At 31.4% G+C, this 23,924-nt stretch overlaps 2 protein-coding genes across 2 annotated transcripts; both read left to right on the top strand.

Annotated features, from left to right (window-relative positions):
- Positions 1 to 9,809: 9,809 nt before the first annotated feature.
- Positions 9,810 to 14,307, top strand: LOC113854175 (phytosulfokine receptor 2-like). The gene has a single exon (XM_027485061.1). The coding sequence runs from the start codon at positions 10,724 to 10,726 to the stop codon at positions 13,892 to 13,894; it is 3,171 nt and encodes a 1,056-aa protein (XP_027340862.1). The 5' UTR covers positions 9,810 to 10,723; the 3' UTR covers positions 13,895 to 14,307.
- A 5,920-nt stretch (positions 14,308 to 20,227) lies between these two features.
- LOC113856627 lies at positions 20,228 to 21,000 on the top strand. Its single transcript, XM_027488543.1, has 2 exons — positions 20,228 to 20,365; positions 20,752 to 21,000. The coding sequence occupies exons 1-2, from the start codon at positions 20,228 to 20,230 to the stop codon at positions 20,998 to 21,000; spliced, it is 387 nt and encodes a 128-aa protein (XP_027344344.1).
- The last annotated feature ends 2,924 nt before the right edge of the window (positions 21,001 to 23,924 follow it).

The following is a 23,924-nucleotide window of genomic DNA, read 5'->3' on the forward strand; positions in this document are numbered from 1 at the left end:
TTAACAGAGATATTCAATTTGATGAGAATGCATATTGGGATTGGGAAAATAATGAAGTTCAAAGAAGTTTGTTGTTTGACCAGGAGCAAGATACAAATGATGATGAAGTTCAGGTTGCTGAAACTGATTCCCCAATTTTGAAAATAAAGTCTTTGGTTGAAATTTATGAAAAATATAATTTTGTTGTGAGTGAGCCTTCTACTTTTGAAGAGGCTTTCATCCAAATAGAATGAAAAGATGCAATGAAGGAGGAGTTGAATATGATAAACAAAAATGGTACTTGGGAACTTTCTTCAAGGCCCAAGGACAAGCATGTTATTGGTGTGAAGTGGGGTTTATAGAACCAAGTTGCATCCTGATGGTTCTGTTCACAAACATAAAGCTAGACTTGTTGTAAAAGGATATTCTCAAATGGTTGGAGTTGATTATGGAGATACATTTGTGCCTGTTGCAAGGCATGAAACAATTAGATTAATTGTTGCTCTATCAGCTCAATATGGGTGGAAAATCTTTCACTTAGATGTCAAATTAACTTTCTTAAATGGAGTTTTAGAAGAAGAAATTTATGTTGAGCAGCCTGCTGGTTTTATTATTGCAGGTCATGAAGATAAAGTTTATAGGCTTCACAAAGCCTTGCATGGGCTGAAACAAGCTCCAAGAGCTTGGTATAGCAAAATTGATTCACACTTTCTGCAAAATAATTTCAGGAGGAGTCAAAATGAGCCTACTCTTTATGTTAAAGATTGTGGCAATAAGAAGAAAATTGTTATTTCACTTTATGTTGATGATTTGCTGGTTGCAGGTGATGATATTGATGAAATTGACAAACTTAAAAAGAGCATGTTACAGGTCTTTGAAATGATAGATCTTCAAATGATGAAATATTTTTTAGGAATGGAAGTGCATAAGCTCAATGATGGAATCTTTCTCTCACAAAGAAAGTATGCTACTGATTTGCTCAAAAAATTCAAATTAGAGAGTTGTAATCTTGTTTCAACTCCCCTTGCTATTAATGAAAAGCTTTCAAAGAATGATGGTGATGCAATGGTTGATGTAACTCAATATAGAAGTTTAGTTGGCAGCCTTCTTTACTTGACTGCAACTAGACCAGATTTGATGTTCTCTGCTAGTTTGCTTTCAAGGTTCATGCATTCACCAAGTTTAACACACTTTGGTGTAGGCAAAAGAGTGTTGAGATATTTGAGAGGTACAACTAATTTTGGTATTTGGTACTGCAATGGAGATGGAAGGCTTAAAGGTTATGTTGATAGTGATTGGACTGGTTCTATTGATGATTCAAAGAGCACAACCAGATTTATCTTTTCACTTGGAAGCGGGGTGTTTTCATGGAACTCCAAAAAGCAAGATGTAGTTGCTCAATCTTCAGCTGAAGCAGAGTATATTGCGGCAGCAGCTGCTTCAAATCAAGCTATTTGGATTAGAAAGATATTGGATGAGTTGAATCATGTGCAAGAGGAGCCTATGGAGCTATGGTGTGACAATAATTCAGCCATTGCTATTGCCAAAAATCTAATTCAGCGTGGGAGAACCAAGCATATCAATGTCAAATTTCATGCAATAAGAGAAGGTGAGAAGAATGGTGATGTTCAACTAATGTATTACAGGTCTGAGGAGAAAACTGCAGACATTTTTACTAAGGCACTTCCATGTGCCAAGTTTAAAGAGCTGCGGAACAAGCTTGGAGTGTTCAAGAAAAGTTTTAAGGAGGAGTGTTAAATTTAATGGACTGTAAAACTTTTTAATTACTATTTACTTTTTTAATTATGTTTACTTGCTATAATATGTTTGCTTGTGTCAGTAAGTAATGTTATGATTGGTGGTTTTAGGTTGCTTGTATTTTGGGTAGATTTGCACTCTTAGTTAGTGGGTGCATGACCTTTTTGCTGCAGTATGGATCAGTATTATGATGGGTTATTTTTCTGATGTATTTTATACTAAAATATCAATGCATGGTTGCAGGACAAAATGGGTTATGCAGAAAAAATAAAAATAGCTTTGTTCTTCCCTTTCCATTCTTCTCCTTATATTGTTTTATGGTTCTGTTTTATGTTTTATGGTATTTGCTATCTTCATTTAATAGTGTAGAAGAAGATAAAAGACGTCTTTTCACACAACAAAGGTGGAACACTTCTCCTTTTCACCTTCCCTTCCTCAACAAACAAGAAAGTTATAAACTCTTAATAGATTCATTACTAAGAGTTGCAAGTGGAACACTTCTCCTTTTCACCTTCCCTTCCTCAACAAACAAGAAAGTTATAAACTCTTAATAGATTCATTACTAAGAGTTGCAAGAGTTTGCTACTTGCCACTATAGTCGTAATAGGACATGTGGTTACTTTAATAAAAAAAAGTGAATTACAGATTATTTAAAACTGATATTACCATATTGCAACAATAAATTATATTTGTTATTTTTATTTAAATTTAACAACTATAACATATTAACTTATGCCCTTTAATAACTAACCCATATTACATTGAGTCTAAAATATTTTAACAATATCATGGTGTTGTTTAATTTAATAACTGACCAGCATATTTGTTGTTATACATTACATAATTGGTGGGCTCAGCACCTCAAATTTTTTTTAATGATCAATAATTGTGTCCGCGTGCATAACCTGCCTTTTTATTTTTTTCAACATAACCTACCTAAATATGTATGATACACATACCACGTACTATGGCAGTATCGATCCATTTGCCCATTGCTGTTTTGTGGGCCTAAGTTACTATTGTTTGCGGCTTTGGTTCAACTTAATACTTCCTTCAAGACACGGCAAAAGGAGGAGCAATTGAATATTAGAGGTAAAATGGGTATTTTTGGAGTTGAAAAAAAATGGGCATTTTCAGACGAAAAAAACGTAAACAGTTTTAAGTGTGCAAAAAGTTGTGGATTGGGCTAGGTATCTTACCCCGTAAGATTGTGTAGCCTCCTCTACAGTTCAAATTCAATTTCGTTTGGACCAAAGTGTAGAAACCAAAAGAAAAAGTAAAAAGGAAAAGAATACATGCCATGTTCAGCAAAAGGTAAAGGAAGAGGAGCGAGTTTGGAAGACGATTGCTCCTAGTTTTTCCTTTCATGGAATCTATGCATATCCTTTTTTTATTGATGCCATATGCATAGATCTCCTTATTTAACTATGCAGTTTGCATCTAATCCATAGTTTACGTATGCACATGTATAATTAAAAGAGCCAAATAAATCGAATAGAAGGAACAGACAAAATCTCCTTGATGAAGAAGAAAAATTAAGACAATCTAAAATAAAATTATTTTAATAAAAAATTTTCGTGTAAAATATACATGTTTAAAAATAAAGTTCTTAAATAATGATAAAAGTAGTTGTGGCTATTTTAAGAAAAGAAAATAAAACCGCAGAAGAGGGTGGAATTGGTGCCAAAACCAATAAATTAAGTCAACGTGCATAATGACCCAAAAAGAGTCGTCTTTTGGGCCTAATCCAGATTAGGGGAACTTGATTTTTCTGTGCATCTCACATATTAATGGCCTCTTTGCTATATTAATATCAACGGTTAGGGTTAGGTTTTAGAAATTTAAAAATATTTATTAAATGAAAAATTTAATAAAAATTCAATTTAAACTATTTGAAATCAGTTTTTAAGAACTAAAATTAATAAAACAATTTTAACATTGTTAATTTTGAATAGTTAAAAATAATTAAAATATGTACACAACTTAATCTCAACTTCTGATTTTATAGTAGAATATATGTCACAAACGAAATTGATTTTATGTTTTAACCAGACCGTTGAACATTGGAACATGGGTCACAATTTATTATTTTTGGTTCATCTTGAATTTGATTACTTGTAAACCAAGTTATATACTGTTAATTAGCATCTTGGTTTGACAAAGTGCCTAGAATTAAGTGATACTGTGCTGTAGAGTGAAGTGAAGCTGTCTACATTTAAGCGTAACACAATTGAGATTGCGTGATAACAATATGTAATGATTTCTTACATTATATTTGATTTTGAAGATTCTCCATTAATTAAACAAATAGAGAAAACATAAAGACAATTTTGAAGAATTGATTTCGTCAGACAAACGGTCACTGTTAAGCTGATTAATTTTCATGCATTCAGTGAGATCATAATATCAAAAGGTCAATATTAGAGTTAAAATATTTCATATTAGGCACAAAGTATGTTGTTAGTTAAACCAACAAGAACAAGTGGACGTTTATGAACCGCATCCGAGGCCTTAAATCAGACCAGCATGAAACTTAAAAGTTGACTATAAATATAGGATGTGTTTGGAAATTTATTTTAATAATTATTTAATAAATATTTGTTACGTCAATATTTATTTATATATTCAATTATAAAAAAATTGAAATTAGATAAAAAAATATTCTAATAAGTATACTAAAGAACGTTAAAAAAAGTTAAGAGAGGTATATGTCTTTTAAATGCCTCCCTAATGCAAGAAGCATAATTCAAAAGTTTCATTGGACTTGGTTTTAATAAATTTGTTCATGTAGTTTATAAAAATTTATTCAATAGAAGCTTATCTTATTTCTTTTGAAACATAAAAATTGTCATAATATATTTTATCTCTTCTGATAAAATATTTCTCATACATATAATTAAAATTCAAACTCCCATCAATATATTTTAAAAAACACATTTTTTTCTACCAACTTTGACAACTTTAGCAAACTTTATTAGTTGCTATGCATAATTTCTTTGCTTGATGACAACCAAACCCCACTTATCATATTTCCTGCCAGTGTCTCTTGCCCCAGCAAGAGGCCATCACAAATTCAGAATGCAAATTTCAAGGGACTGGTGCGAATATGTTACTTTTATACATTTAATAGTAATATAAGGTCATTGAAAACTAAATTTATTTATTGCCCTCCAGAAAATGTGGTGCATTAATTACTCTAGAAATGTCAACGATATGAAAAGAGAAGAGCATGTGAAAAAGGGCTATGATGAATGTGTCCATTGTGGACGGTGCCATCATGCTCAGTATGAAATCCTCGTCTTTTATAAACTTGTTTGCCAAGGTTTATCATAACTAACTTTTGTCCTAAATAAAGGTTCCCAAGTGAAAAAGAAGAAAAAAGTTAAGAGGTTACAAGCCAAAATAGCATAATGAGTCTTAATCTTTATTAAAATTTTAAGATCTTTAATAAAATTTTGGCGTCACAATATTTGACTTGAGTTTATCACCTTTCATAGTTAACTCGCTTTCACTCCACACACCTTCAGAAAGAAAGGGTAACTTTGCTTTCCTGGTTTCTCATATGCCACGAAGCTAGCAAAAATTATTTTGCATGTAAATAAAAATGTTGTATCCTAATAATTAAGGGTCTATATATATATATATATAGGTCACAATTATTTCATGTCCTGAAATTTCGTTGCAGTAAATATATTTTAGCAGAATCCTATGCTGTTCTAATAAGAAACTTGGATTTCTAAAATAATAGTGATACATCATTATTTCAGGATGACAACACAGTTTCTGATATTGAATTTTTAAAAGGGTATGAACCTTAATTTTATATAAACAATGTGTAGCCATGTTTGGGTATTGAAAGAAATGGAATTGAAGGCATACGTTCATTTAATCAAGTACATTACATTCTTACTCGATTAATGCTACCTTTCTCATTCCACTCAATAAAAACATTAAAAGATAGGGACGAAGTCAAAGTTAAAAAATAGTGACTGATGTCTTTTTAGTTTATTAAAGTGACACATAATTTGGAATAAGTTAAAACAAGTGATAATTGCTTTAAAAAAGCAAAGGAAATAAATTATTAACATATGACTAATTAATGGCTAAGTGGAAATTGATCCTTCTTTTTTTCTTTTTTTTTGTTAAACTTTAACATGACAAAAGTCGTATCTGAATCATATATGTTTCATACCAAAAATAATGCAAAATTCAAATATAACATATTTCTTAAATTGGACATAAGAAAACTCCATTTCTTGACAAACTAATACATTAATGTAACAATTACTATCATAATTAACAATGTACCAATAATTTAATAGACAAGGGTATCAAACTGGATATTCAGATGAAATATCTAAAGGTTTATTTAATTTTTAAAAGGTACACAAATAAGGCGTATATACCTTGATGGATGTGTAACACATTCAGGATAAATTAACAGCTATTTATTAAACTTATTTCATAATAAATACAACTATTTTATTAAATATAGCCATAAAATAGTTGACAAGTTGCTTTAAGAAGCGTAATCAACAAAAATACAAGAATAGTTAGTCATATCCGTTCCAAAAACACCTAATATCTCTGCTAGTAAACTTTATGCATAAGTCTCACTAATGACTCACGAAGAAGTAAATGATGCTACTTTTGAAAATCAACCTTGTTTTATTCAAACTGGGAAATGCTTAAATTGTTGCTATAATTGACCCGTTCCATATTCTAACCTTTTTCCTATTTACAACTCCATATTTGACCACTTTTAATAATGAACCCAATGATCTTTTTCGAAGTATTTTCACTCTCTTTCTGGTATTAATTTTGAGTCTTCCTATTATTTTCTAGTATTAATTCCCAATGTGCTTCTTTGCAAGTTAGGTTGATTTACACGCAAAAAATGCAACAACCAAGGTATTATTTTATGTGAGACAAACCCAATTATTTGTCAAAGATAATGCCGTTAGAGTTACGTTGCACACATCATATATATATTTCTTGAAATTCAGACTTAGATTAAAAATATATACTAGGAAATTAAAGGAAATAGATAGAAGAGACTTACCAATCTGAACTGAATTAGAATTTTTGAATCAAATTTTTTTATCTTATCTATCTATCCAAATTAAAAATGCTTTCCAAAATTAAATGAGACAACAAAATTATCACACATTTATTGTACAAAAATATATACCTTTTGCCAAAACTGCACTCCGAAATTTGATTACATGTTCATCAGTACAAAATCTCTCATAATTTAACATTCTGTACTAATTAAATGATTCTATTTATTAATATTTAAAAGTTCAAAAGTGTTTTCTTAGCAACACATCCAATATCATCGTTACTTTTATAAAAGTGTTTTTCTTCAAACTTATTTGACTAAAATTATTTTTATAAAATCAAAATAATTTTAAAAGATGTTTATAAACATTTATTCACGACATAAACAAAGCCACAACAAGTTAAACTTACAATAATTAAGTTTGGTTAAAAACTCGTGACAAATTGTCTAAAGTATTCTCATCTACATGCATGGAGGTATCATGGTCAAAGCATTACTCAGATTATGTACATTTCATTTTTTGAGTAATGTTTCAATTTCAAATATTGTATACACAAAATAACCTTTCTTAGGAAAGTTAATTTCTCTTTACTCAAATAAAGTTATATACTTATAACATAAAAAAAATATTTATAATAGTACCAGTGACTAATTTAATCTATAGTATTTATTAATTAGTTAATTTAATTTCTAAATTTGATGATTATTAGTCATTTTATTTTATTTTTGTTAGAGATTAAATTGATTAATGTACATTAATTTTCTTTAATAATAATATCAAGACTGAATTAGTTTGTAATTATGAAAAAAAATGTATTGTTTATAATATTGAAATTAGTTATCCATTCATAGATAGGTTCCAAATAAAATATGATGAAATGGTTTTAAGTTGCCTTTCCTTTTACCCATAGGGTTGAAAATAGAAAGGGATATGTGAAAGGGAGTTCAATAGCTGAAAAGAAGCAAAAGGGTGAGCAGTTGATTGAATGGAATCACGAGACGAAGTGAGAGTAGGCTGAGTAGTTGACCCACTAAGCACCATAACTACACACTACCCTCTTTGTCAATTAATTTTTGTTAAGGTGTTTGAATACAAATTAATAAATATTAATCTTTTATTAAAAATATAAGATTTAATATTATTCCTATATTTTAAATTTTTAAAAACAAATTACTGATATTTTCATTTTAATTATAAAAAAATAATATACTTGTTTTTAATATATTAATTATATTTTTTTTAAAAATTATTTTCAAATCTTAAAATTAAGTGTAAGTAATTAATAATAGTAATTTTTTTAATTTAAACTGTATTTTTAAATTTTAATATAATAAATATGTTTTTATTGTAATATTTATATTAATAAAATATTCACTTATTATTTATATAGAAATAAATTTATTTTATTTTATATTATAAATGTTTTTAAAATATACTATACATATATGATATATAATTATTTCTATTGGTTTTAATAAATAAGAGATTTAATTATTTATAAATAATAATAAAGGTGATAAAAATTTAAGTGTTGTTTGATTATAAGTGAAATTTTATTTTATAAAATTGCGTGATAAAAATTAATATAAAAGATTAATACATTAATATTATTAGAATAAAATATTAATTTGAATTAAAAAATACTTATTTCATAAAATATAAATTAAATAATTATAACTGATGATCAGTGGTGATTGGCATTGGGCCACCCATTCCCCATTTCCCCGTGACGTTCGCCCACCGTACCGCCGTTCCAATTAGTTTACCTTAGCCAACTCTCTCTGATGGGCGTGCATTCCACCGCTAGCAACATTATCCATATTTGGGGAAGCGACGGTGCGAGCACGCGCATAAAGGAAATGGGGGGTTTGAGCGTTGAACGTTGAAAGAGAGAAAAGGAAAATGGTTTGTTGGTGGTTTTACCTTTAGCAGAGCGCAAAGGCAAATTGGTCTGAATTGTAACGAATGAATTCCAAAGAGAGAGAAAGGAACAGACAAAATTAGGTGCGCGGCATTGACAAAGAGAGAGAGAGAGAGAGAGAGAGAGAGAGAGAAATGTGTGATGTGCTTCTAAGTCAGCTTCTCACACTTTTCCTGTTTCTGCCTCTCAAACATTTCTTCTCTCCTCAGTTTCAATTAACTCCATTTTCTCCATTTCTACCTCCTTCCTCACTCCTTTTAACATGTACTCTATTTATTCATTTTTTTTATAAACTAAATAATTATTTTTTAAATTCAAACTCACATTCAAATGGTTAATTTTTAGACTGTCCTACATGTTCATCAATTTATACCAGCTATTCTAATTTCATACTAGTTTTCAACAAGATTGACAAAAATACTTATAATCTAAAAAAAATTTAATTAATAGTATTTTTAATTAAATTATCCATTATGTTCTGTTAATAATATATTTTATCAATTTTATTTTATTTTTCTTATAGTATCTTAACATAATATAGATATTTTATATTTATTTTATTGTAAAATAATTTTATTAATATCACCTTTAAAGATTTAATTTAGTCATATAAAAATATTTATCATATTAAAATTATAAAGTATAATAACTATTTTAACTTTATAAAAATATAAATATATTTTTTATTTATTAAATTTTTATACTATACAGTATTTCATAATTTTAAAAAATCATGATATATGTTTAATAAAATTTTATTATTATTAAGTGTTTAAGCCTAAGGATTAATTGATTAAAGTAAATGTGTTTTTTATAAAAAAAGTATAATAATTGTTTTACAAAAACTTACTCATTGTTTTTAAGATTAATGCTAAGACAACGATTTTGTTATTAAACATATTTTATATGTTTTATTAAATGCGACATGGACTTAAATTATTTTATAAGTTAAAAATGAGTTGAAGGAGATTTGTTCCTTCTAATATTTAGATTCCGAGGAAAGAGAGAGAACTTTCCTTTCGTGTCTTTTACCGTGCTATTATCTTTCCTACATCATGCTTCCTTGATTTGAAATTTCTGCTATCCTTGTCTTCCTCTAGATTCTATCTATCACTGTTTTGGTTTGAAAATCAGAGAGCAGCTGACAGCTATCCCCCTTTGACAAAATAAGTGGGAAAAAAAATCAAAATCTTGGAAGATGAACGATAAAAAAAAGATATAAATAAAAAAGGGGTTTGGTTTGGAAACTGAAGCGGACCCGTTTGATGAAAGTTTGTTGAGATTAGGTTCTCTGGCCACTGTTGTTGGCTACCCTTTTCTTTATTCTTCTTCTTCAGTTAACCTTTGAGCTTAAATTTCAAACCTTTTCTGGTTTCTGGCATCCCAAGTAAACAAAGACTTCATTTTTGTGTACTTTCTCTGGGGGTGGTGTGAGTCTTGAGGGGTGGTGTTGAGTGGAGTTCTAAGCAATTTCAGGATATGGGTTTTTGTTTGTTGGGTCAAAGATCTTACATTTCAGGTGGGGACTGAGGGATCTCACAGCCTCTACTTGTGTATTGATTATTGTTTCACTTTCTTTTTTTAATGGCCACTGTTGTTTGCTTCATTCACAAGCTGTTGTCTTATGGTCCCTTTTCTACTTTCTTTGGTGTTTGGGGATATGGGATATAAGTATCTTCATTTGGGAATCCTATATCTTGCTTCAAGGCTGGTGTTTCTGAACCTTCTTTCAGATTGAGTTAAGGGGTTTTTCTCCACTGTCTAGATCTCTTGTTCTTGGGATTTGGTTTTGGTGGGGATTGGTGATCTAAATCTTTTCCTTGAAATTGGTGTTTTACCTTCCAAGGTGCAAGCTGTTAGTCGCAGTTTGAGGGTTGAAAGTTTTGGAGCTGTGATTAGAAGTTACTTCACTCAAGTTTCTACTCAGTGATACTTGCTTCTGCTGTTTTCATGGGAGCTTAACCTTGATTCTGAGGTTAGCACATTAGTTTTTGTTTCAGCAATGATGCTGCTCAGATGTTTCTCAGTGATACTTTTGCAGTGGTGTGTCTTAGCTTGCTTACTTTGCTTGTCTCTGGGTCTTAGCAACCAAACCACATCCTGTGACCCTCATGATTTATCAGCCCTAAAGGAGTTTGCAGGAAAGCTTACAAGTGGCTCTATCATCACAGCATGGTCCAATGACAGTGTCTGTTGCAACTGGGTTGGAGTTGTTTGTGATAATGTGACTGGTGGTAATGGAGCAGGTGCTAGTACTAGTAGAGTGACCAGGTTGATTCTGCCTGAAATGGGTCTCAGTGGGACAATTTCACCCTCTTTAGCACAGCTAGATCAGCTCATTGTGCTGAATTTTTCATACAATCATCTTAAAGGTGAATTGCCTGTGGAGTTCTCCAAGTTAAAGCAGTTGAAGTTTCTTGATGTGAGCCATAATATGCTGTCAGGATCTGTTGCTGGAACTCTTTCTGGTTTGCAATCAATTGAAATATTGAACATTTCTAGTAATTCACTTTCTGGAGTTCTCTTCCAGTTTGGGGAATTTCCACGTCTCCTTGCTCTCAACATGAGTAACAATTCATTCACTGGCAGATTCAACTCTCAAATTTGCAGTTCTTCCAAGGGTCTTCTCACCCTTGATTTATCTGCAAATCAATTTGATGGTGATCTTGAAGGTTTGGACAACTGCACCACATCTCTCCGACAGTTGCATTTGGATTCCAATTCATTTTCTGGCCCTATTCCAGATTCCTTGTATTCAATGTCAACCTTGGAGGAACTCTCAGTCTCTGCCAACAATTTATCTGGCCAGTTAAGCAGGCAACTCAGTAAGCTCTCTAATCTAAAAGCTTTAGTGGTTTCTGGGAACAGGTTTTCAGGGGAAATCCCAAATGTGTTTGGGAACCTTTTGCAGCTAGAAGAATTTGTAGCACATGCCAATTTATTTTCTGGATCGTTGCCTTCCACCTTGGCTTTATGCACTAAACTTAGGGTGCTTGATCTTCGAAATAACTCCTTGTCAGGTCTTATTGATCTTAATTTCACTGGCTTGTCTAATCTTCAAACACTTGACCTTGCTACTAATCATTTCATTGGACCCCTTCCAAATTCCCTGTTCAAGTGCAGTGAATTGAAAGTTTTAAGCCTTGCTAGGAATGGTTTAACTGGCCCTATACCTGAAAATTATGCCAACCTCACGTCACTTTTATTTGTATCCTTGTCAAACAACAGCATTGTGAACTTGTCAAGGGCGGTGTCTGTTCTGCAGCAGTGCAAAAACCTCACCACTCTTATCCTCACCAAAAATTTTCATGGTGAGGAAATTCAAGAAAGTGTGTCAGCAAGATTTGAGAATCTAATGATTTTAGCACTTGGATATTGTGGTCTTAAAGGCCATATTCCTTCTTGGCTATCAAATTGCAGAAAATTGGCCGTCCTTGATTTGTCTTGGAACCATTTGAATGGTAGTATTCCTTCTTGGATTGGTCAGATGGACAATTTGTTCTATTTGGATTTCTCAAATAATTCTCTCTCTGGAGAAATACCAAAAAGTTTGACAGAGTTGAAGGGCCTCATGTGTTCAAATTGTAGTAGATCTAATCTTTCTGCTTTTGCATTCATTCCTCTCTTTGTTAAGAGAAACACAAGTGCGAGTGGGCTGCAATATAACCAGGCCTCAAGCTTCCCTCCTTCAATTCTTCTGAGCAATAACATATTAACTGGAAATATTTGGCCTGATATTGGTCAACTGAAAGCACTGCATGTCGTAGATTTAAGCAGGAACAACATCACTGGTCCCATTCCCAGCACTATTTCAGAGATGAAGAACTTGGAATCATTAGATTTATCTTACAATGATCTCTCTGGAGAAATCCCTCCATCATTTAACAACCTCACATTCTTATCAAAGTTCAGTGTGGCATATAATCGCTTACAAGGACCAATTCCAACCGGGGGACAGTTTTTAAGCTTCCCTAGTTCAAGCTTTGAGGGAAACCTGGGGCTTTGTAGGGAAATTGATTCTCCCTGCAAAGTTGTCAACAATGTGACGCCCAACATTTCTTCTGGTTCATCCAGAAAACTTGGTAAAAGCAATGTCCTTGGCATAACAATCAGTATAGGGATAGGGCTTGCACTGCTGCTTGCAATTATTCTGCTAAGAATGTCAAAGAGGGATGGGGATAAGCCTGTTGATAACTATGATGAGGAACTCAATAGCAGGCCACACAGGTTTTCTGAAGCACTTGTTTCTTCAAAGTTGGTGCTTTTTCAGAACTCTGATTGTAAGGACCTCACAGTTGCAGATTTGGTAAAATCCACAAACAATTTCAACCAGGCAAATATTATTGGTTGTGGTGGGTTTGGTCTTGTCTACAAGGCATACCTTCCAAATGGTACAAAAGCAGCTGTCAAGAGACTTTCAGGGGACTGTGGTCAGATGGAACGTGAATTCCAAGCTGAACTAGAGGCCCTCTCAAGAGCTCAACACAAGAACCTTGTTTCTCTTAAAGGTTATTGCCGGCATGGTAGTGACAGATTGCTAATCTACTCATACTTAGAGAATGGAAGCTTGGATTATTGGCTACATGAGTGTGTGGATGAAAATTCAGCTCTAAAATGGGATGCAAGGCTCAATATTGCACAAGGCGCTGCTCGTGGATTAGCTTACTTGCATAAGGGGTGTGATCCATACATAGTGCATCGAGATATTAAATCTAGCAACATACTTTTGGATGATAAGTTTGAAGCTCATTTGGCTGATTTTGGTCTCTCAAGGCTACTTCAACCTTATGATACTCATGTTACAACAGATTTAGTAGGAACTTTAGGATATATTCCTCCAGAATATAGTCAGACACTGACAGCAACCTTCAGGGGTGATGTTTATAGTTTCGGTGTTGTTCTTCTTGAGCTGCTTACTGGTCGAAGGCCTGTAGAAGTCATCAAGGGGAAAAATTGCAGAAATCTGGTATCTTGGGTGTTTCAAATGAAATTTGAGCATAAGGAGCAGGAAGTTTTTGATCCAGCCATTTGGCAGAAGGATCATGAGAAACAGCTGTTGGAGGTGCTTGCCATTGCATGTAAATGTCTAGACCAAGATCCCAGGCAGAGACCCTCTATGGAAGTAGTTGTTTCATGGCTTGATAGTGTAAGATTTGATGGCTCTCAACAGTGATCTTTTGCATTTGTGTCCTTATATTTGGGCTTTGGTTGGTGTATCATTGACAACACAGTTGTAAAGCAAGTTTGTTGTATGAAGGTGGAATGTTATTTGATTCGGCTACTGCCTTTTTTTTAGTCCGTTAGTTCATTAATATAGATAGGTGTAATATGTATAAAATGATAATTTTGGCAATTAGATTATCTTGCACTAAACAACATATATATATGTATCTCTTTTGCTGTTTATAACTTATGGCCCATTGCAAGTGATTTTAATGTTATGTCGTAGTCCCACTGTGCCATGCATGTGCATGTGATGCATGGTAGGTATGACAAAAATGACTTGTTAACCTTCCAAATCTAGGTGTCTTTATGTATCAGGTTGACTTGTTAACCTGGTCTAAATCAATCTCAATTTTGGATTTTTTTGTCGATTCCAGATTGTTGGTAAGATTCACTTCGTGTGGCTACAATTCGTAGATTGTGTTTGTACCCAAAAGGTATGCATATACCATTTCTTTCTCTTAGCAAGAGTTCATACCAATTAGTGTAACTTTTATTTTCTATAGTTTCTAAACTTATGAATCATGTTACAAAAAAGTAGTCCTGCACTTCATTTGGTTGTTTCCTTATTCCAACAGAGCAAAAATAACTGCATAATAGCCTAGCAAATTGTCTCACAAGCCACACTACCAGTAGTAGCAAATGCACATTTGTGGCTTTAACAAGAGAAGGGCTCTTGCCCGGAAAAAAATAATTAATATTATAACCTTTGCAGTAGAAGTTCATTTCATTATCCCATTTAGTTATTCATGCCCTTTTATGATTCAAAAGTTCTATGTAGTATTCATGTTATGATGCTATCCTTATTTCAGCTATATGACTTGCATGTCTTTACAAAATCCGCTGCGTGACAATGTTGACATGAAAATCTTTTCTGCTTATATCAAGTTATTTCCTTGCTCTTATTCCAATTTTAGACCATCCAAAAGTGAAGTCTATTCATGGACAAGATTATGGAATAAGATTTATATGATATGTTGTTTTCCATCTTATGTTATATTTCTTGTGGGAAATGAGAATGGAAAACGATTTGCAAGACTTCAAGTCAAGGAGTTTTTTCAGGGGAGAAAAGCGTTGACTACTACTCTCTTCAAAGGAAATTGATCATGGGATAATCTCTTCGGTCACAAAAGGAAGAACATTTCTTAATGGTTTAAAGGTAAATGGACAAAACAAATCTCAAAACGTTGGGCATCATGGCCAATACAAAGATGAGTGGAATATGCACTTTGGAACGTATCAATTGGCTAAAGAAACAAACCCCATCATAGCATTGATGTGAAATACCACTGCCATGTATCATACATGGGACTGTCTTTTCCATGTTGAAACTTCTCCTATTGCATTACTTTAATTGGAAGAGCTGGCTGCGGAACACAAACACCTAAAGTGGCTTTCTAAAGGGATAGGAAGGAATTTCTATGGTTGAAAAGAAGGGTGCTTGAAATGCTATATTTTAAAAAAAATGTTTTAATTTAATATCCCATGAAACCAACCACAAAGTTGCAATAACAAATTTAAATATATATGCATAAGCTTTTTGGGCAGTTGAGGCCTTTCACCACATCTTAGTGTGAACTCACCTAATGCGCTAGCCAGTACAAATTGAGTGGTTAGAACTTACAACATATCCAAGCAATTTCTCTTCCATGTATTGTGACCAATAATGCCTTATATTTTAACATGTACTTCAGATGTAAAAAAATATAGAAATGATATTGGTCAGTCATAATCTATTAAAGTAGAAGCAATACGTTGGCATTTGAAATAAAAAATTTCAGCTACAAAATGATGCTATGTAAATAGGAAATGTTCTGCTTTAATTTGATTCTAATTGAAATCAGAAGCATGGGAGAAAATAGTGGATAAAGAACTACAAAAGTTCCTGGGACCTAATAATAATTACTCAGTATGGGAATAGCCAATAGGACTCCCTATATCTCCTTTTTCCTGTTTAAAATTATACCAGAACTGGGAGCTAATTCTTGATAATCTTATAATACATAACTACATACTTTTTCGATAGGTGGTACTCTTAATTTGACAGTTTTCTTTTTCTTTTTTACTTTTATATAGAAAGTTTAAAATAAGAAAAATTAACAATACATGTCAGATGTTATGATTTTAGAAAGGGTTACAAACACTGGAACAATCCAAAACTGATCCAAACAAATGGCACATACTTGCTAGTCCGAGTCGGTACATGTAAGGCTCTTTTTGGTTAAAACACAGTCAAACAATAACACTCCCTCCTTAATATTTGAAAATTTAATTATAAAGTATATTTTTTAGAAATAAAATTCGAATAGGAATTTATAACAAATTCTAGAATTTAATATTTTAAAATAAAAAACTAAAAAATGGAAATACAAAAAAATTCTCATAGAAGAGCCTCCGTAGTAAACTCAGTGGACTAAATGGGTGTTATTTCTTGCCCTCGTCTAACATCAAGGAAAGCTCAAGTACCCAAACCAACCCATTTTTAGGCCCAACAAAAATTTTCATAAATGTCACTCGTAGTGACATAAAATAATTACAACAGCATACATAAAATAACACACACAGACACTTTATCCATAATATCAATAATTTTAATTTACATTTTTTTTCCATACACTCTTAATCGAGCGTTATGGTTAGAAATGATGTGAAATAAATATTTTTTGATCATTTGTAAATTTTTAAAAAATAATTGAGTATATATTTAAAATGACGCCACTTTAGTTTCACTTTCTATTTGAAAAATATCATTTCACATTTTAAATGACAAGTGAAGAATAAAACTATTTTGATGTATTCGCTCAGTCATCTTACGTCAAATATCCAGAATGACATTTGATTATATCACATCATTTTTAAAGCGATATATTAACATTTTTATTTTTTAAATTAATCACGAACTTATGGCCAAAAAGAACATGGGCCATTTGATGAAAAATGTTAGAAAATAAATTATCAAATACTTATTAATACTATTACAGCAGATACAGGCCTTTTTTTAAGTTGAGTTTTTTATTTTATTATTTTTAACACACTTTTAACTATTAATTAAAATTTATTGAAATTATAAATAAATAAAAAAGTATGTTAGAGAAATGGGGAACAACACATGTCCGAAACGTGTCCATTAAAACCCTTTCAACATTGTCTTGCAGTGAGTAAGCAAATGGGCATCATCAAGGTTCTTTCCTACCATGTTCTTGATCAACAAAATATTCTTTGGGGTCTATAAATCAATTCCTCTTCTCGCCTTTCCATGGTTTACTTATCCACTGCTTATGAACATGCACAAGTATCCCCTCTCCTCTTTGTGTATTGTAACATCTTAATCATATTTAAATATATTTTTATGAACTTTTAATTTTATATTGTCTTTAATTTTTGTATTTATGACGTAATTTTATAAAATATTGACATGCAACATAAAAAATTGATATCTTATCGCTTTTTAATCAGTCACGTTAAAACTTAAAAAACACAAGAAGCTTAAACTTTTGAGAAAATATAAAAATTAAATTTATTTTTTTAACATGTATATATCGATATATATTAATATTGATGAATTGAACACATTTTTTAATATTGTAGGGTAGTAATGCGGTGGCAGAAGGAAATAGTGGTGAAGGGATGGTGAAGAGGGAGGATCTGTACGAAGTGAAACAAGAAGACTTAGCCATGACTAAGGATGCAGTGGAGGAGGCTGACATGGTGAGAGACACTGCCAAGGACTCTCCATGGATGGAGCTTGGTGATAGCAGCTGAAGAATCTTCACACAAGGTTAGAGATGGTCACATGAAGGATTAATTGAAGACAAGAACATTCTGGGCACAATCATGTAAAAGCACTAGTGATTTAATTTCCATGATGAAAATGATAGTCCTAATGAAGATTCATGATCAGTATTATAGCCGCTAATTACTTTTTTTTTTGTGTTAATCAAGGAGTTTAATTGAACTTTATGTAGAAAGGTGCAAAGTAGTTATAATGATTTATTATTTGCATTGTAAAATTGTATAGGAAGTAGTTGGGTAGGTTTGTATAACGTCTTGAATAGAATCTTAATTAGTGAATGAAGGGGACGATACATATGAATTTTCACCATTAAAAAAAAATATGATTATCCAAACAAGAAGAAAACTTAAAGTGATAGATTCATATGTAAATTTTTCTATTGTAGTACTCGCTTGTAGTTTCCCCTCAAGTAAGACAAAATTTTACATAAAAAATGAAAATATTAAAAATTTCTTTTAAAAATATGTTAATTGGCTTAAGAAAACAATGTAAAGTCAGGATATGAGTACTTAACAATAAAAAAGAAAACAAAACATATATTGTGTAATTTAACTCAAGAACGTCACATAATTATAGCCATTTTTATCGATGGATGTTATCTTAATTAGTTTTTTCATCGTTACATTAAAGAAACCCTGACCAAGTAAATAAAAATGAAACCAGTAATATGAATCGAGAATCAATTTTTATCCTCACCTTTTGGTTTTGGGGGTCAAACTGGCCCAATCTTATGGGATGTTAGACCAAATGATTTGGGCTTGTAGACTCGTGAAGCTATCCAATAGAAATTTGAAACTACGAGCCATCACCATAACAAAAACAAGCCATGTAAAAAAGAAACTAATTCTTTGAGTCAATGCATTATCGTGAGAAGAAGGCCCTTCTAATAACTACTTTATCTAAGTTTTGAATTCTAATTCCCTCGTTGAAAACCAAAAATATGTTTTGATCTACGTCATAAGGTACTCTTATTGATGAAGTTTGCCAAATTTGATTCAATCAGTAATTTATGTATAATTTCATAATTCTATTTAACGAATTAAATGACTAGATTAATTAAACCAAATTGATAAATAAGAAATCATAAGTTGAAAGTGAAATTTTCAATTTTTTAACATGTTCAAACATTCCTATATATCATTCTCGCAATCTTAATCGTACACAAGAACTCAATGTTTAATTATGTATTTTTTAAAAATAAAATTATTAGTAGTGTTGAGGTTAAGTAGTTAGTAGCAATATCATTTTATTAGAATATATTTATTACATTTTTGTATTTTTAATATAATACATATCAAAAATTAAATTTGTAGTATTCTTAGATGTTTAAAATCTAACAAAATTATTTTTAAAATCACATCATTATTTACCATATTTTCAAATTTAGCTTGATCGAATATATATATTATCAATATATATTGCTTTGCATGTGATTGTGATTTCAGGTGTTGTAACAAAGTAAGATGCTTAAATTAAGAATCACACTGACGAAATGAAGTATATGAAAAGGTATGTACGTTAATGATTTAACCTTTTATTTACAAAAAGGGTGTCACTGTTTAAGGAATAGTTCATATAAGAATTATTATTGGCGATTACTATCATCACGGAAGATATTATTCCTTTATTCCACTTATTTAAATATATGGTTAAATTTCACAACTCGTTAAAGCCAGCTTATTCCAATTAGTTCCACACACTCAAATAATCATTAGAAAGAAAATGCTGTTTCAAAATTATTTTTTAAAATGAGAGCAAATAAAGACTCCTAATCTAATTTTAAAATGCACATATATTGATCCTAAGTCTTAAACCTATTAAATATGTACTTAATTTTATGTATGCTAACTCTTGCAATCAACTCAATGGAAATATTTTACTAAACTATAATTCTTAATTTAAGTTAGCTCACTTCTTAATGGTAGTTTAGAGATAAACTTACTTTTAAGAAAATGATCGAGGTAAATACAATTCATTGTGAGTAAGAAAATTTTTTGTACAACGACTATGCGTAACAAAGAAGTCAATAGCATGTGCCAGTCACATACAACAATCATCGTACAATAATTCCACAATGTGTTGCCATGCAAAGAAGAGAAAGCTCCTTGTAGTTATAAAAGCAACAGATTCATCGTATAAATCCCTTAGTTTTGGAAAATATGTCGGCCATAAAAGAAGCATTATCGTATTATTCTTGTCTCCACCCTTCTAATTCATTTTCACCGATGCAGGTCTTTACAAGTGTCATGCAAATAATTTGCCATGGTGAAGAACGTGTTGAGTTGCCAAATCTCCAATTTTCATGAGTCATGTTCAGCACATGCCTTAGTTCCACCACGTGTCACACTCACCGATTCACCCCTTTCCGCACTTAATTAAATTCTTCCTCCTTTGTTTCCGTTGTTTCTTATATATATAACCCTCCCAAGTTTGTGACCGTTTCACATTGACAGCACTATAAAGAGAATTTTGGTACATAGAGACGGAAAAATGGCTAAGAGATTTTCCTCTATTGTGTCATACAAAGATTTGATCAAACACCTCCAAACAACAACTTCTAAAGCTGCTATAGTTAGTAGCTATAGATTAATGTGCTTCTCAAATGCAAAAGCTCATGTGCATACTCAAGTATACAACTTCCTTTCACTGTTATTAATTGTACATGAAGACATCTTTTTTTTTAACAATGTCTTATTTATACAATAAAATATTATATAACACTTTATATCATAACTTTTTTGCTTTTTATTTTATCACCTATTTTATTTTGTATTTTTATTTGTATGAAATGTTGTAGAGTTTTCTTAGACAAAAGTTAATAAGTAGTACTGATTAAAACTAGAAGTCATTGCAGTTGTTGAATAACAGTTGTTTAATTTTAATTTCTTAACTAACACATGAAGACTACTGACTAACAAAATTTTTGTATTATATTTAACTTTTTTTTAATTTTTACGTTGAAAGTTATTATTATTTTTGGGTTGTTTCTAATTAATTTTATGTGGCATTTTTAGGGTGGTGATTCATTTGTAGGAGTAGCAGCAACAGAAGGTGCAGTGAAAGCAACAGAGGTGCTGGGAAGTGTGGGAGAAAAGGCTAAGGAGACAGTGGACACTGCTAAGGATGCAGCAAAGAAGACTGTAGAATTGGTCACTGAGACAACCATGGCAGAGGCTGATACCAACGTTGTGGACACAGTTGAGTACAGATGTTCCGAAGATATGAGGGGGCAACTTGGAGATGGTTACGATAGTTATAATTAAAATGCATGGAATGGATTTTATGGGATTATAGGAATTAATTAGGGGGTGATCCTATGCTTTTTCCGGTTTTGACTTTAATCTTTAATGAGTGATGAATGACCGAAGAAGAGAAAGTTATTACTGTGCTCCACTTTGGTGTATAATCCTTTTGGAGATATGAAGCCATTAATTATATGAATAGCATTTGAATCATCCTCTGAAATATATCAAAAGCAAACTCATCACTGAAAACATGGGTTCACTCGTCAAATAAAGCCCCTTCTCCACTTGCTCTTCTTTTTTTACACACTTGGATTTATATAAGACGATTCTTCAGAATCCAAACATGATTATTCCCCTCATGCATGGAACTACTCAAAATCGCAATGTTGCCAGCTTCAACCCCATTAAACGCATACCTAAAGAGATATTTATAGGAGAAAAAAAAAATTATAAGTTAGAACTAATCTTTATATATTACATTTTTAAGATGTCTTTTTTTTATTTAAGAGAGCATTTAATTAATTTTACTTCTTACAAAATTTGTCCGGCCTAAGTCGAAAACCATTAACTTGGGGAAGAATGAGTTTTTTTTTATACGTTAATAAGTAATTTAAATGTATTTATGTAGATTTTAATAATATTTAAAAAATTTAAATTATTATTAATTAACAATTAATTTTACTAAACTTTATAAATGGGCACTTTGCTCAAGTTGATGACACCTTGCCGTCGAGCACGTGTGTTTTCTTCGTGCGTGCGATAAAAAATTGGGCAGCACAACATTTTTTTTTCAAAGAGTTCTGAAAGGAGGAGGACTAAAAATTGATGACATATTAAAATATGAGTTTTATTGTGATTTGTGAATTCGAATAAACAGTTCGGATGTGTTGAACAAGAGACCTTCTCCTGTTTTGAGCTAAAGGGAGAGGATCCGAATTCTTTATAAAAGTAACTATAAATTTTCATAAAAACTGTAAAAACGTTATTTTGTATTTATTTGATTTTTAAATATTTATTTAAAAACTTTAAAATAACAATTTTTTAATATAATCGTACAAATAAAAACAAGAAACTATTTATATAATTGTTGATTAAATAAAAAAATTCTAAAGTTTATTATCAATATCATAACGTACGCTTCTTTATCATTGAAAGTGATAAATAAATACTAAATAATATTTACCAGTTAATAATTGCATTATTAAATTTCCTTTATGAAAGTATTAGTCAAGAAGAATATATAAGGAATTAGTCTTCATCCTCTTTGCATAAAAAAAAAATCATGATTATATGCTGTTTCCATGATAAAAGAAAGCTATAATGTAGTCTGGTTAACTTATTCTTTGATTAGTCAATTGTCGTAAAATTGATCAACATTATTTGATCAGGGAATAATACTTCAAATTGGTCAATATCGTTTTGACAAGTGAAAATAGAATAAAAACAATTTCTCAAGTATATAATTAACAAATTGACCAAGTTACTTTCATCAATTTCGTCAATAATTTTTGCTAAACGAACATGAAATTCATGAATATAACTAGCTCAAGCTCTTTGAACTTGAATACAACAAAAACTAGGCACGTATAATCTTAAGAGATAGTTTGGTTTGGTATTAAAATTAATGTATATGAATTTACATTTGTTTTAATATTATATAAAAATTACGTTTATATAAATTTTAACATGTTTTTAAACATACACAGAAAATACAATAGAATCAGGTAAATTTGATAGTTTCTTTCCCATAAATCTTTGTATAAAAAGGTATATATATATATATATATATATAAAAGCAACAAACCATTGATTAAAGAAAAGTGAGTAGACAGAGAGCCGATGACTGGTTTTTGTATCAATGAAGAAGACACAAAGGTAAACTTCGATACTTTATCATAATATCTAAGCATGCCACAAAAGTGTGCCGTGAAAACAAAATTTTGATTTTATGCCTTAATTCATAGGCTACCAAAGTCTTGGGACCAACAACAAATTCCAAGCTACTTGAATCAGATGATGACTTGTAATGCCTCTTATCTCATGCAAGCTGTCTCCATAGTATCCCTTCTTTACAAAAACATGCAAGAATTTCACTCTCTAAGTGTTCCTTCTTGCTTTTGTCCTTTCCTACAGAATTCTTCACAACTGTCTTTCACATTACTAAAGAGGAAAAAGAAAAAGGACCATTTGACATGGTATCTCAAATGCACGCTTCTTTGTCCACCTTGGGTGACGATGTCATAACTACGGGCCAATGGGCTAGTTAGGCTTTAATATTGACTTGGTGCATGACATGCATGTTGAGCTCAAATGCGGAATAACTTGGACGTGTAAATTAAAATTCTGACGTAAACTGGCGAGCAATAATTCAGACCTAATAAATAGATCTAGCAGCGCAGCGGTGTAACTTGTAAAGTGTGCACTGAAATACTTCCCAGGAAAGAGAGGTGAATCACAACGGATCACTTAAATACCAGGTCTTTCCTTAACCAGAATCTTTCCAGTTACAACACTAATACAAATACACACTTCTCCAGCAATTCAACAATCAGCCACGGAAGGATAACAAAAATAATTCTTTTCTGATGTGGAAGATCAGACTAAACTGCAACCACAGAGCATACTAAGAATTATTTTTAACTGAATAAAATAAGCAGATAAAGAACACCACTATTTAACGTGGAAAAACCTCCAATGTGGAGGAAAAACCACGGGACAAACTCCGAAAAATTTTCCACTATATCTCAGGATATTTACAATATCCTTTCAACACTCTATCACACAAGAGGTGTAAAATATAGTGTACACAGTGAGACCCACTCCTATTCAAATATTACAAATTTTGTAATACCAAGAAGAAATAGAGATGATACCCACCCCAGTGTATTTTTCTCACACTCTTAGGATTTACTCAACACTCTATTTTTTTTTTCTCTCACAAA

Source organism: Abrus precatorius, unplaced genomic scaffold, assembly GCF_003935025.1.
Source record: "Abrus precatorius isolate BTA unplaced genomic scaffold, Abrus_2018 Scaffold11, whole genome shotgun sequence".
Lineage (NCBI taxonomy): Eukaryota > Viridiplantae > Streptophyta > Magnoliopsida > Fabales > Fabaceae > Abrus > Abrus precatorius.